The 13712-nt window shown below is 52.5% G+C and overlaps 1 protein-coding gene across 1 annotated transcript; it reads left to right on the forward strand.

The window, feature by feature from the left end:
- Window positions 1–9591: 9591 nt before the first annotated feature.
- LOC127396367 (olfactory receptor 14J1-like) lies at window positions 9592–10515 on the forward strand. Its single transcript, XM_051643980.1, has one exon. The coding sequence runs from the start codon at window positions 9592–9594 to the stop codon at window positions 10513–10515; it is 924 nt and encodes a 307-aa protein (XP_051499940.1).
- The last annotated feature ends 3197 nt before the right edge of the window (window positions 10516–13712 follow it).

Below are 13712 nucleotides of genomic sequence, written 5' to 3' on the forward strand. Positions count from 1 at the left end.
TCATGGCCAAGAGGACAAAGCCCTCAGTTCTATTGAGCCCTTTGGCCCGGCCAGAGCCCTTGGCCATCTCTACTGCAGACTGTCTTTCAGTGTCTGTGCCTGCAGCAGCCTGGAGACATCCATCTGATTTTCTTATCTGTTAGAAATGAAATGTAGTGTTGATTTTGCATTCTAGTGTTAGAAACGTAGTGTTGGGTTTGGTTCATATATATATATTCTAGTGTTAGGAATATATAGTTTGTTTGAGATATATATTTTAGTGTTAGGAATATAATAGTTTGTTTGAGATAAGTGAGATATCTGCACATTCCAATGACACCTGGAGTGGTTTATGGTCCAAGAAACTGAGGGACTTAATTGGGCTCCATCTGGGGGATCTGAACATGGAGAAGGGTTTATGGCCCAAGATAAGGCCGAACAAAGCTACTTCTATGTTGCTCCTCAGGGCAGGATGACACCAGTAGATTGTTAATTGGGAAGACAGCCAAGGGGGCAAGAAAGGTCAAAATTTTACCTTAAAAGTTAAAAGGTAAACTGCTAGAATGGAATGTGTAAACAGGGGCGGGAAACTTATAGGATAATTTGAAGCGTCGGAGAGGCTGTAAACCCTGGAGTACTCAGCCAGTGGGGAAACAGGGGAGGGAATTTTGCGTCGGGAATAGGGAATATAAACCGTTATTCACCTTGCTATAGGTGTGCCTACTTGCTTAGGTCACCCATTCTTGCAAGGATGTAAATAAACTGTGCTTCGCTGAAGGATCCGTGGGGGCCTGTTCATTGGCGCGACAAACGTTTCTCACATCATCTAGACCTCACCCTGGCATTTCTGCACCTTCACTGATGTCTTTCTGCTCTCGATGCTTGTTCATTTAAACAGAGCCAGGGGCTGATCCAGATCCTTCTCCAGTTGACCTGTTGCACCACAGGCTACACTTCAAGTGATACCTCTTTTTCTTCACCTCCAGTCTGAACCTTCCAAGCTGCACTTAGTGCAGCTTTTCTTCTCTTCCCACTACCAGGAAAAGCTGCATCATCTCTAGAACCTCCATTCAAGCAGTTCCAGGCTACTGCTGTAGTGCCATGAGCCTCCACTTCTCCTCACTAAGAAGCCCAGGTCCCTCAGCCTGTTTGGGTTTGTGCTGAGACCAATGTTGGTAACACAGGGATGTCTGAGTTGCTGCCAAGCCGTGCTGACATGAAGCCAAGGACTTGCCCACCTTCTCACACTGCCCCTGTCCTGCCAGCTGCTGCTCTGCAAGGAGCTGGAGGAGGCAGAGCCAGGACAGCTGACCCAGAGTGGCCACTGGGATGTTCCATGTGATGTCATGTTAGTACTGAAGCTGGGGGGAGTTATCCAGGGGAGTGTGATGGCTGCTCAGGAACTCACTGAGCATCAGGCTGTGGGTGGGAGAGGTTGCATCACAATTTGTTTCCCTCCTGTTTTGTTTTTAATGTCATTTCTTTGACAGTTTGGTTTTGGATTTTTTATTCTTTTTGAGCATACAAATGTATTTCATTTTTAATATTAGCATTAGGATTATATTTTGTTTGAATCATGAGGAAATTCTCAACTCAACCCCCAGAATATCTTTTTCCCCCAGTTCTCCTTCCTGTCCCACTGGGAGGAGGCCACCTGAGCGAGGGGCTGTGTCTTGCTGAGTTGCTGGCTGGGGTTAAACCTGAACAGTCCTTTTGATTTGTGGTGCCCAAGGTGGGGCTGGAAGGGTTCAGAGAAGGACAGCTCTGATCAGAGCATGTTAAAATGAAGCAGTTATAATTGTTCATTGTATTGGTTTCACAGTCACTGGGCACCGTGTTGGTTGCTTTGCTCTCTGAGTTGTTATGAGAGCTGTGGGATGTCACACCTTCCATGCTTCTGGAGGTGCTGGTGGTCACCTCTGGAGCCTGGCTCAAGGGCATCACTGGGCTGGGCTGTGTGACCCTGATGGTGAGACTGACCTGGGATCCAGAGTCAGCACTGCTGTCACCTCTGTCCTTCAGCTGCAACCTCCTGGAGACTGTTAACAATGACAGTCCTCACCATTTCTCCCCGCTGAACCCATGGATGGAACAGACATCTCTGGCATTCAGGGGCCCTGAAACACCTGCTGCAATCAAACAAGCCCAGCAATTCCAGCCTCCCTGCTTTGGAGGACAATGGCTGAAAGAGAACTCTGGGGAGGTCTGGCACATGGATCATATCACACTGCCACCAACCACCAAGGCAAGTGCCATGTGCTCACCAAGGTGGAAGGAACCACCGGAAGGCTGGAAACATCTGCTGTGTCCCCTGCCAGCACCCACACACTGTCCTGGCCTTTGGAAAACAAGTCCTATGTGACATGGGACCCAGCAAGGATGGAGTCAGACTGGGCCAAAGGGCACTGAGTGGGTGTATCACAGCCCCCAGAGGTGCCAGAGGTGATCTATGATAACAAGGGGTTACAGATCCTGGTGACGTTCTGGGCGACACACAAATGCTCCAGAGGTCTGTGCAGGCTGTGCCAGCAGCACATGCCCAGATGTTCTCCTTCAGGGGATGATTTGATGACTACAAAAGACCAACTGTGAGTGAAGTGGCTTTCAAAGCACGATAGCATGGAGACATGATCTCTGATCCCCATCAGTTCCAAACCTCAGCCATGGAAGAAATGACTGAGGGAAGGAATAAGATGCCTGAGAGATGGGAAGGCTGGTGCTGCAGCCATGAAGGGGACACGTCCTGCTAGGAGACAGCAGCAAGAGAGGCAGGACCCACTTGGATGCCACCTGTGGTCTCTCTAGTGTGATCTTATAAAGAGGACATGAGAACCTGAGACAATAAACCCACTGCCGTTCTCTTGAGATGTGTCCAAGGGCTGCTAAATAGAAGGAATGAAGGAGATGGTCCTTCCAGGAAGACTTGAGTCAGACAATGGGAGTCATTTCAAAACCAGTCTAGTGTCTGGTTGGGCCAAAGGGGGGTGGGTGGGTGGTATCTCTCCCTATTTTGGCTTGAACCACATCAGTCTCCCCAAGGCCAGATGTCTGGTTTCATGGCCTTGCAGCGTGCCTCTAAATAAAGAGAGATCTGTCTGCTGGTTACAGCTACACAGTAGGTGTTGCACCAGATATGTAGAGGTTGTCATCAAAATATACATATGTCCTGGTTTGAGCCAGGATGAAGCCAATTTTCCTTTTATTGAGTTTTCTTTTGATTTCCCCTTCAGGAAGCATTCTTTTAACTAGCAGCAGAATGTTCCAACCAGCACTGACAACAGTGCAATGTTTCTCTACCTGCTGGGGCTTCAAGGTCGCACCTTCACTCTGCCGGCTCAGACGCTGCAGGGAGATCTCTGACCCCCCCGGAGGAGGCTGAGTGAGACAGACAGCAAAACTGGCCAGAGATCTTCCATTCCAGAGAGCTACGTGAGCTCAGGGGAAGCACAGAGATCACACAAGACAACTTCCTTCCTGCTTCTTCTTCCCTTCTGCTCCACCTGTGGCCGGCATCCGGGGAGGACTCCGTCCCTCCCTCCCCGTGGACCCCCAGGCTCCAGCTCTCCTGACCCTCATCACCCTCCGCTTTCTCCAGCAGTTCCGGGATTTTATGGGACTGTTCCCAGCTCAGGAGATGCTGTGGGAGTTGCTGGGGTGGGGGGAGGAGAGAGGCTTTTGCCAGTCTCTGAACATATTTGTATGTAATTGTATATCTTTCTTTTATCATTGATGTTGAATTAATGCTGTGTAGTTGAGTTTTCAATGCAGCCAAGTCTCTGTCTTTTCCTCTCTCTCCCTCCCTACCCGGGTGGCAGGGGAAGGGGATCGAGAGCATTGTTGAGGACCTGAGTCAAATGCTGACAACAGTTTATTGGCGCCCAACGTGGGGCTTGATTTTAAGCCCAGATTACACAGTTTGATTAATTGGGAGTGTTCAAAATTCCATCTCTGATGGGAGGAATCCCTCAGATAGCAATGGGTAACAATTCTGCCGAATTTCCTGACGGATTGAAAACTGAACAGACACTTGAGCAATGAATCTACTGGAGCTTTTTCCAAACCTGCAATGGTACATGTGGTGTGCAGCCAAGAGCATTCTGCTCTGTGGAGCTGCTCTTGTGATTGTTTTATGGTTTATTGATAGAACTGCAGCCATAACCAACCATATGATTACCGGCCTAGTGATCCTAGGGGTTATGATACTGCTCTTTATGGGGGCACTGTGTGTGTACAGTTACAGTACAAGTCCTAGTGGTACAGCTCCTAAAGTGAATGGAACGGTTCATGTTGGTAACAGCAGGAGCTGGTTCAGCTTTGCCTCTCCATTCTCTTTCAAGCTGAATCTCCCAGCTCTTGATGTGAATAGCATTGTTGCAGTGGGGATGCTTCTGCTGAATGTTTATAATGTATTGTGGATGCGTAGGGCAAGATGCTGTTCTACTCACTGCCACTCCCCCACAGGCAATGCTGCTGCCACTGCTGCTGCCAGCTCCACTGCTCCTGATACCACCCCTCGTACTGCTACAAAAACAGCTGCCTCTACAAGTGCTGCTACAAAAACAACTGCTTCTACAAAGACAACGTCCACTCCCTTTTGAATCAGGCTGGTTCACCCTGTGACCAGGAGCAAGGCAAAGGCAAAATGCTCCTCCCTGAGACAAGCAGAGTTCCTTCAAGCAACAAAAGAGACTGAAACTGAGGAGGCAGAGGATTCTAACTCAGTTTGTGGAGCAGGTACCTGTCAAACAGATAACAAATCAGACCACTCTCAAGCAGATAGAACAGCAGGCCCTCCTCAATCAGATGATGACAATGACCTTGTCCAGCCTTTCTCTATGAAAGAACTGCGCCTCATGAGACAGGACTTCACCCGCACTGATGGTGAGGGAATCCTTCCTTGGCTGCTCTGATGCTTTGATAGTGGGGCTGAAACCTGCAACGTGGATGAGAGAGAAGCCAAGCAGCTGGGATCCCTGGCCAGAGATGCTGGTATAGACAGAGCACTTAGTAATAAGGTGGGAATTACCACCCTGTGGGACCGACTCCTTTCAGGTGTGAGAGAGAGATACCCCCACAAGGGTGACACCGAATGGTGCCGAAGCAGATGTGATGGCCATTGAGATGTCATGGCCATACATCCCATACGAGGCCATATGAAGTACTGAGATCTGAGCAACTAAGTGGCTCATCTTCATGGAGGGTCAAGTCCTTTTTTCACGAGGTGCAGTTGCTTTAGAGGAAAAGGTGGGCATGGTCATCACTGTCATCTGCTTGAGAAGGGCCTGCTCCTCCATCTGCTGGAGAATAATCTCCTCCATCACTCTCTTCCTGGTCTTGCAAACTGTCCAGGTGGATTCTGGAATGTCTTGAGAGAATTTCTGAGCACAGCTGGTAGATGGGCCAGCAAGGGTAACCCTGGAGCTTTCTCCAAGCTGAACACCCTGAACACCCTGAACAACTGTCTCAGCCTGTGTGCAGAGCAGAGGTGCTCTGAAGATTGTTGTGGCCTCCTCTGGACTCCCTTCAACAGCTCCATGTCCTTCCTGTGCTGGGGGCTGCAGAGCTGGACCCAGCATTGCTGGAGGGGTTTCACCAGAGAAGAGCAGAGGAGGACAATCCCCTCCTTGACCAGCTGGTCAGGCTGCTGGTGATGCAGCCCAGGACACAGTTGGCTTTCTGGGCTGCCAGCTCGCATTGCCTGCTCATCTCCAGCTTTTCATCCACCAGGAAGTACCCCCAGACCTTTCATCTTGTGGGTGCTCTCAGACCCTTCATCCCCTGTCTCTCTTGATACCAGTGGCTGAACAGACCCAGGTGCACTTGGCCATCTTGAACACTGTGATGTTAAAATGAGCCCACTTCTGGAGCTTGTCTGGATCCAGCTGGATGGCATCCCATCCCTCTGGTGTATGGAGCACATTGAGCCATTGCCCACTACCCTCTGGATCTGACCATCCAACCAATTCCTCACCCCATGCACTCTCCACACATCCAATCCATCTCTCTCCAATTTAGAGATAGGGATGTTGTGGGGGATTGTGTCCAAGGCCACATACAAGTCCAGGAGGTAACACCTGTAGCTCTTCCCTTGTCCACTGATGAAGTCACTCTACCCCAGAAAGCCCCCAGGTTGGCCAGGCAGGACTTGCCCTTGCTGAAGCCAGGCTGGCTGTCTCCAGTCAGCTCCCTGTCCTCCATGGGCCTTGGCACAGCTTCTAGTAGGATCTGTTCCATGCTCTTCCCTGGTGCAGAGGGGAGGCTGAGAGGTCACTAGTTCCCAGGGTCTTCCTCTCTACCCTTCTTCAAAAAGGCTGCAGGAAGGAAGTCTGAAATGCAGAGGAGCAGGCAGGGCCCCTGAGCAGAAAGTCAAGGCAGTGGGAAGCAGCCCGGCCTGACTGAATGGAGAGACCTGGTGTCAATTCAGGGCAAAAAGGAGAGTTTATGGCCCTGGGACAAAGGGGCAGGACAATGAGGGGGACCAGAAAGAGGCTGTGAGGATGTGCAGGAGGAAAATCAGAAGGGCCAAAGACCAACTTGAAATCAACCTGGCTGCAGCTGCCAAAGATGACAAGAAATGCTGCTACAAACATATTAACAACAAAAAGAGGACTGAGGAGAATGTCTGTCCTTTACTGGATGTGAGGGGATCAGTGACCAGGGAGGAGGAGAAGGCTGAGGTGCTTCATGCCTGCTTTGCCTCAGCCTTTAGCAGCAGGACCAGTTGCTCACTGGGTACGCAGCCCCCTGAGCTGGAAGGCAGGGATGGGGAGCAGAATGGAGCCCCCATCACCCCAGAGGAGATGGTCAGTGACCTGCTGCACCACTTGGACACACACAAGGCTCTGGGGCCAGATGGACCCACCCAAGGGGGCTGAGGGAGCAGGCAGAAGTGTCGTGCCCTGGTCCTGCCCTTGGCATTGCACAGCTCCACATCCCAGTGCCCCAGGGAGAGCTCTGAGGGGTGAGTGAGGGACAGGATCTCCCTTCCCAGGGGCTGGGGGTCAGGGCTGGCACCTTGGGTGAAGGGGGACAGGGCTTGGTCCTCTGCAGTCATGAAACACACCCAGGGTCACTCAGCCCCAGAGCCACCTTCACCTTCCTCTTCCCCACCTGCCATCCCTGCCTCCTCTTTCCTGCTCTACCCACACCCTGGGGACGCTTCCTCACTCGTGTCCCTCACTGGGACCCATCAGCACTGACAGAAACTTTGCACTTGGGCTCTGACTTCTGCAGAGGTTTCATCAGCTTCCTCTCCCTGTCTCAGCTTCATGGGCTCAGCAGCAAAGCCACCAGAGGGCTCATTAAGGTTCTGAGCTGGGCTCCTGGGATGGAGGGAGCTGCTGGCAAGTGGGCAGTGCTGCAGAGAGACAGCTCTGCCCAGGAGCAGCTCCTCTGCTTGGCCCAGCAGGGAGAAGGACACTGCCAGGGGGTCTGAGGGAGATGGGCAAGGCAGAGAGAGCTTAAAGGTGCTCAGGACTGGGGGGGAGTGAGAGCTCAGTGGAGGAGACATCTGTGCAGCCCTTGGCACGGTGAGTCTGTGGGTGCAGGGCAAGGTGGGTGCAGTTCCTGGAGGCATCTCCTGCAGCTGGCACAGCCACAGCTTATGGGGTGTGTGAGGTGTGTCAGGGCTTTGGTGTGGGTGGCTCTGGTTGTGCCATTTTGGATCTTGGTGCAGGCAGGGGTGCAGGCAGGGGTGCCCAGGGCTGTTGTCAGAGCAGGGTCCTGCAGCTGAGGGGCTGTGTGCTGGGGCAGGGGCTGTGCTGCCTGCCAGGGGCAGCTCTCAGCCTGCCCGGGGAGCTCCTCAAGGACTGTGGGGAGAAGCTCTGTGCGGAATTAGTCGTCCCTGGCAGGGCAAGGACGGGTCCTTCTGCTTCTGAGAGGGTGCTGTGTGGGTCAGGACTGCTCACAGCTCCAGATCACCCCCAGGGCATTTGCAGAGGGTCCTTCTGAAGCAGCACAGAGAGGCAGCATTTATCTGGGAGAAAAGGAGTCTGTGCTTTGAGTTCTGTACTCTTGGTGAGCTGGGTGGGCAGTGGGAGATGAGAATTGAGCTTTCCACTCTGGAGAAGGCACTGAGACCCCAGAGCTAGTGGGGACTTGTCTGAGCTGCTGCTGAGCCCCTGCACAGCCAGAGCTGCCCCTGGCAGGTCCCTGCTACAAGGGGTGTCTTCCAGGCAGAGCTGAGCACCCGGCGGGTGGGATGGGCTCTGGGAGCCCTGCTAAGGAGGGCACATGGAGACAGAGAAGCAGCTCCAGGCAGCAGAGACAGCTCCAGGCAGCAGAGACATGGGCAGGGAGGGAGAGGGAGCTGCTGCCTGCAAGTCATGGGAAGGGGGATCTGGACACCTTCCTGCCATCCCTGCAGGGCTGATGCCTTCCCAAGAGCAACCCCCTGCTCTCCTCTCCCCCTCTGTACAACTCCCAGCCCTTCATATCCCTTCAGGACTTAGTCCTGAGTTCCCTTCCTAGACACCCCAGAGTAGGAATGCTCGAGTCTCTGTCCCTGTGTCCCTGTCCCAACTCTCTCAGCAGCAGCACTTTGGCATGTTCCCCTCCTGGCCCTGCTGCCCTTGTTCTTCTCCTTCTTCTCCTTGGGGTGGGGGGTGATGATTTGGGTGCAGCTCAGACACTGATGCTGGGTGTCCTGTCCTGCCATTGTGTCCATGGAGGAAAAGCATCCCAATGGCCTGATATCTGGGGCTGTGAGGACTGCAGGGTGTGGGGCTGGGGCTGAGCTGACCCTCCTGTCAGGATACCCCATCTTTGGGATACTGGGCTCTTCCCCTGCAGGGTCCTGCTGAGTGGCACGCTGCCCTCCAGAAGGGCACAGCTCTCCTGTGGCACCTCTGTGTTTTCTGGGAGCCCCATGGAGAAGACATGTCCATGCCAAGGCCATGGAAATGCTGCTCCTGGTCTGTCTGTGGGCAGCTGCAGTGAGCCCTGTGTGTCCCTGGCTGGGAGGGCAGAGCTGAGATCCTGCTCAGGGAGAATGAGATGGGCTGAGGGGCTGGGAGAGCTGCACTGGACAATCTGACTGCTCTGCTCTCAGCCATGTTCAGTTTCTCCTCAGGAGAACATCTGTGTGTGATGGTCCTGCAGCTGAAAGAGGTGCCAGCTCAGGGCAGCTGAGAGCAGGACTGATGGACAGAGCAGCTGTCCTCACTCTGCACTAAGGCACAGTCCCTCTGCTTCTCAGCACCTTCAAGGTTTCACTTGGAGAGCAGTGGAAAGGCCAAGGCTTCTGCCTTAAAAACTTTCCTCAGGTGTGTTGGGAAAACTAGAGCAGAAGACATAAAATTAGGTGAGTCTAAAGGAGAAATGCTGAAAAGTTTTTTGATATCTCAGATGGATTTAGTCTGTCACCCCCTCTTCCTTTCAACCTCTTGCTGCAGGGCAGGACTGACTCCTCCAGAGCTCACAGCTCCCTCGGGGATCAAAGTCCAGCAACAACCAGACTGTACAGAAAAGGTCCTGCAAATGGATTTTGTGAAAGACAAGAGGCAGTTTGTGTGTCTCTAACAGCAATTAAGGAGATATTTTTGTGGGAATTCTGCTCTAAATTCTCCCTGTGTTTTTCTTCTATGCACAGGTCTCCACGCCCAGAGGCAGCAGATGTCCAACAGCAGCTCCATCAGCCAGTTCCTCCTCCTGGCATTCGCAGACAGGCGGGAGCTGCAGCTCCTGCACTTCTGGCTCTTCCTGGGCATCTACCTGGCTGCCCTCCTGGGCAACGGCCTCATCATCACCACCATCGCCTGGGACCACCACCTCCACACCCCCATGTACTTCTTCCTGCTCAACCTCTCCCTCCTCGACCTGGGCTGCATCTCCACCACCCTCCCCAAAGCCATGGCCAATTCCCTCTGGGACACCAGGGCCATCTCCTACTCAGCATGTGCTGCACAGCTCTTTTTCTTTGCCATGTTCCTCACAGCAGAGTGGTCCCTTCTCACCATCATGTGCTATGACCGCTACGTGGCCATCTGCAGACCCCTGCACTACGGGACCCTCCTGGGCAGCAGAGCTTGTGTCCACATGGCAGCAGCTGCCTGGGCCTCTGGGTTTCTCAATGCTCTGCTGCACACAGCCAGTACATTTTCACTGCCCCTCTGCCAGGGCAATGCCCTGGGACAGTTCTTCTGTGAAATCCCCCAGATCCTCAAGCTCTCCTGCTCACTCTCCTACCTCAGGGAACTTGGGCTTGTTGTGTTCACTGCCTTTTTAGGATTTGGGTGTTTTGTCATCATGGTGGTGTCCTATGTGCAGATCTTCAGGGCTGTGCTGAGGATCCCCTCTCAGCAGGGAAGGCACAAAGCCTTTTCCACCTGCCTCCCTCACCTGGCCGTGGTCTCCCTGGTCACCAGCACTGCCATGTTTGCCTACCTGAAGCCCCCCTCCATCTCCTCCCCATCCCTGGACCTGGTGGTGGCAGTTCTGTACTCAGTGGTGCCTCCAGCAGTGAACCCCCTCATCTACAGCATGAGGAACCAGGAGGTCAAGGATGCCCTCAGGAAAGTGATTTCTTCATTTTTCTAGAGTGAGAGATTTAAAGCCTCTTTCCACAAATGACTCCATTTTTTGTTATGGCATAATTTTTTTGGTTAGTTTATTCAGTTTTGTTTTTTGCTTTTTTGATATTCTACTCAGTGGGGATTTGTTGTTGTTTTATTTATTAGTAGTATTATTATTTTGATTATCATTACTGCTGTTGTTATTGTCATCCATGTTTTTGTTCCTGCAAAGAAGTTTGCACTTGTGTCGCTACAACTGAGACACAGACCTGCTTTGTTTCCTCTTGATCCATTCTTAAAGTTTCTAACACTTGCTCTGAGTCCTTGGCTGTCCAGTAACTAATAATTAGTAACTAGTAATTAGCTGCTCTGCATGGCATCCTGTCCCCCAGCCATGTCACTTGCACCACTCAGCTCTCTAGGTCATTGATACAGATATTAACCAGGACTGGTCCCAGGACGGACCCCTGAGGGACACTTGTCACCATCTCCATCTGGACACTGAGCCATTCACCACTGCCCTCTGGATCTGACCATCTCACCCATTCCTCATCCACTGAGCAGTCCACACATCAAACCCTTCTCTCTCCAGGTTAGACAGAAGGATGTTTTGAGGGACCACGTCAAGGGCCTCACACAATCCAGGGAGGTGACACCCATGGCTCTTCCCTTCCCAATGATGCAGTCACTCTGCTGCCCTATTTGCAACTGGCCTTATAACTCTGAGCACACACCACTGGCTCCTGGGACACTCCTGGAATGCCCAGGCCCTTCTTCTCAGGGTCACTGCTGAGTTGCTCAGCTCTCAGCCAGCCCTCATTCTGGGGATGATTCTGCCCTGGCAAAGGACTGACTGCTTCTCTGGGTAAAACTCTGTGAGGTTTCTTCTGACTGAACCCCAGAGTTTTTTAAGTCCCCCAGGAGTGAAGCTGTGTTTGGACCCCTGTTAATGTGTGTGTACAGGTGGCTCACCCTGACATGGGGGCCTCTGGCAAGATCAGAGCATGAGGAATTGCAGAACACGACATATCTTAGGTGAAGGCACTAGTTTTATTCAATATGTGGCCAAGGTAGGAATGCCCATGGTGACAAGCTCAGAAACACCAAATGAAGGTACAAAGGAAGCCAAAGCAAGGGCCAGGGAGGAAAGTGTGAGCAGAGATGGGGTCTTTGTGTGGGAGGGCACAGAGATCACAGAATCACAGAACTGTCAGAGCTGGAAGATCATCTGGAGATCATCTAGTCCAACCCCCCTGCCAGAGGAGGTTCACCTAGAGCAGGCTGTACAGGGGGGTTTTACTGTCTCCAAAAAATCATAGAATCATTAAGGCTGGAAGGGACCTTAAAGATCAGCAAGTTCCAAGCCCCGTGCCATGAACTGGGCACCCTACCACTAGACCAGGCTGCACAAATCCTTGTCCAACCTGGCCTTAAAAACCTCCAGGGATGGGGCATCAACAGCCTCCCTGGGCAACCCATTCAATCTCCTCACCACCCTTAGAGTAAAAAATTTCTTTCTAATATCTCACCTAAATCTCCCCTCTCTCAGATTAAAACCATTACCCGTTGTCCTACCACTGTCCTCTCTCATGAAAAGCCCCTCCCCAGCTTTCCTGGAGCCCCTTCAGGCACTGGAAGGTGCTCTAAGATCTCCCCAGAGCCTTCTCTTCTCCAGGCTGAGTAGCCTCAACTCCCTCAGCCAGGGTCTCCCAAACCATAACATCACAGCCCTTATTCCAAACCACTTCCCGTCACAATCATTCACCAGGTTGTGAACGGTCATTGTGCAACAGAGTCCATTGGGTCCAGGCTCTGGATTTCCATCCACCGTGGCAGTCTCTCAGGGCAGAGGAGGTGTCACAGGGTCCCTTGGAGTTCATGCTCTTGTTCTGCAGGTTCTTCTTGGGCACCACTGAGTTCTCCTAGAGACATAACACTGAAAACAACTTATCACTGTCATGCAGTAATTAAAACTGTACAGCCCAATCTAAATACTCTGAGCCAGGGTTAAGCTCCCCTGTGGAACACACTGAACTTCCCCATCCTCCTGCACTACCCACCAGGTATGTCCAGGGCCTTGAGCAGAGACAACCCCACGGATGGGTTGGCCTCTGCCCAAAGCAGGGAACACCCAGACAGTTTTTCCCAGTAGATTCCTTTCACACACAACAGGGACTTTTTCCCCATCCACTCAATGTAAAAAGCTTGACTGGGCAGGCCCAGCTTGGTTGAGAGCTGCCTGCTCTGCTTGATGGTTGTGTTTCTGTTCTTCAGTGTCCTGGCTCTTTGGTGCGTGAGCATCTACGTCCCGTCCCTTTACTGCCAATGTCTCTAATCAGGCAGCAATATCTTGCCACAGGGGTCGGCCCAAAGGGACTTCCCCCTGCGCTGCCAATTGTCCCGTTTCCATCCCTTTAGCCACCCCCACAAAGCATTTGCTGCCACCCAGGAACCCGTGCAGAGGTAAAGTATTGGCCCCTGCTCCCGCCCTGCAATGTCCAGGGCCAGCTGGACGGCCTTTCCTTCTGCAAATCGCCTCAAGCCACCTTCTCCGTCCTCAGCTTGTGCAACCTATCTCGTAGGACTCCAGACTGCAGCTTTCCACCTCCAATGACTTCCTACAAGACGGCAGGATCCACCAGTGAAAAGAGCAAATTGCTTTTCATGCTCTGACAGTTGATTACCTGGGGCAGCCTCCTCTGCACCAGTCCCTGTCTCGTCCGGTGCCATTCCAAAATCTTTGCCTCTGGCCAGTTCGGAATCACCTCCACCCTGCCTGGGCCACTGGGGCCCCTCTTCCAGCTCACTGTGTTATCAGGGCCATCCACTTGATCCAGGTGGCATGGGTGGCACGGTGTGTGGGTGAGGCCCTCCCTTTATCCATCCATTCCAGGACTGGCAGGCCAGGTGCTGGGAGGAGCGTTGCTTCTGCACCAATGACCTGGGAAGCAGCTCGCACTCCTTCACAGGCAGCCAGTATCTCTTTTTCACCTGGGGTATCATTGGCTTCTGAGCCTTTATACTGCTGGATCCAAAATCCCAAGGGACGACCTCTGGTCTCACCAGGTGCTTTTTGCCAGAGGTTCCAGACAAGGCCACTGTCACCAGCTGCAGGGTAGAGCACAGTTTTGATTCCCTGTCCCGTTCGGACGGGTCCCAGGGCCACTGTGTGGACTATCTCTGGCTTTATCTGTTCAACAGCCTGTTGCTGTTCAGGGCCCC

This window comes from Apus apus, unplaced genomic scaffold, assembly GCF_020740795.1.
Source record: "Apus apus isolate bApuApu2 unplaced genomic scaffold, bApuApu2.pri.cur manual_scaffold_90_ctg1, whole genome shotgun sequence".
Classification (NCBI taxonomy): domain Eukaryota; kingdom Metazoa; phylum Chordata; class Aves; order Apodiformes; family Apodidae; genus Apus; species Apus apus.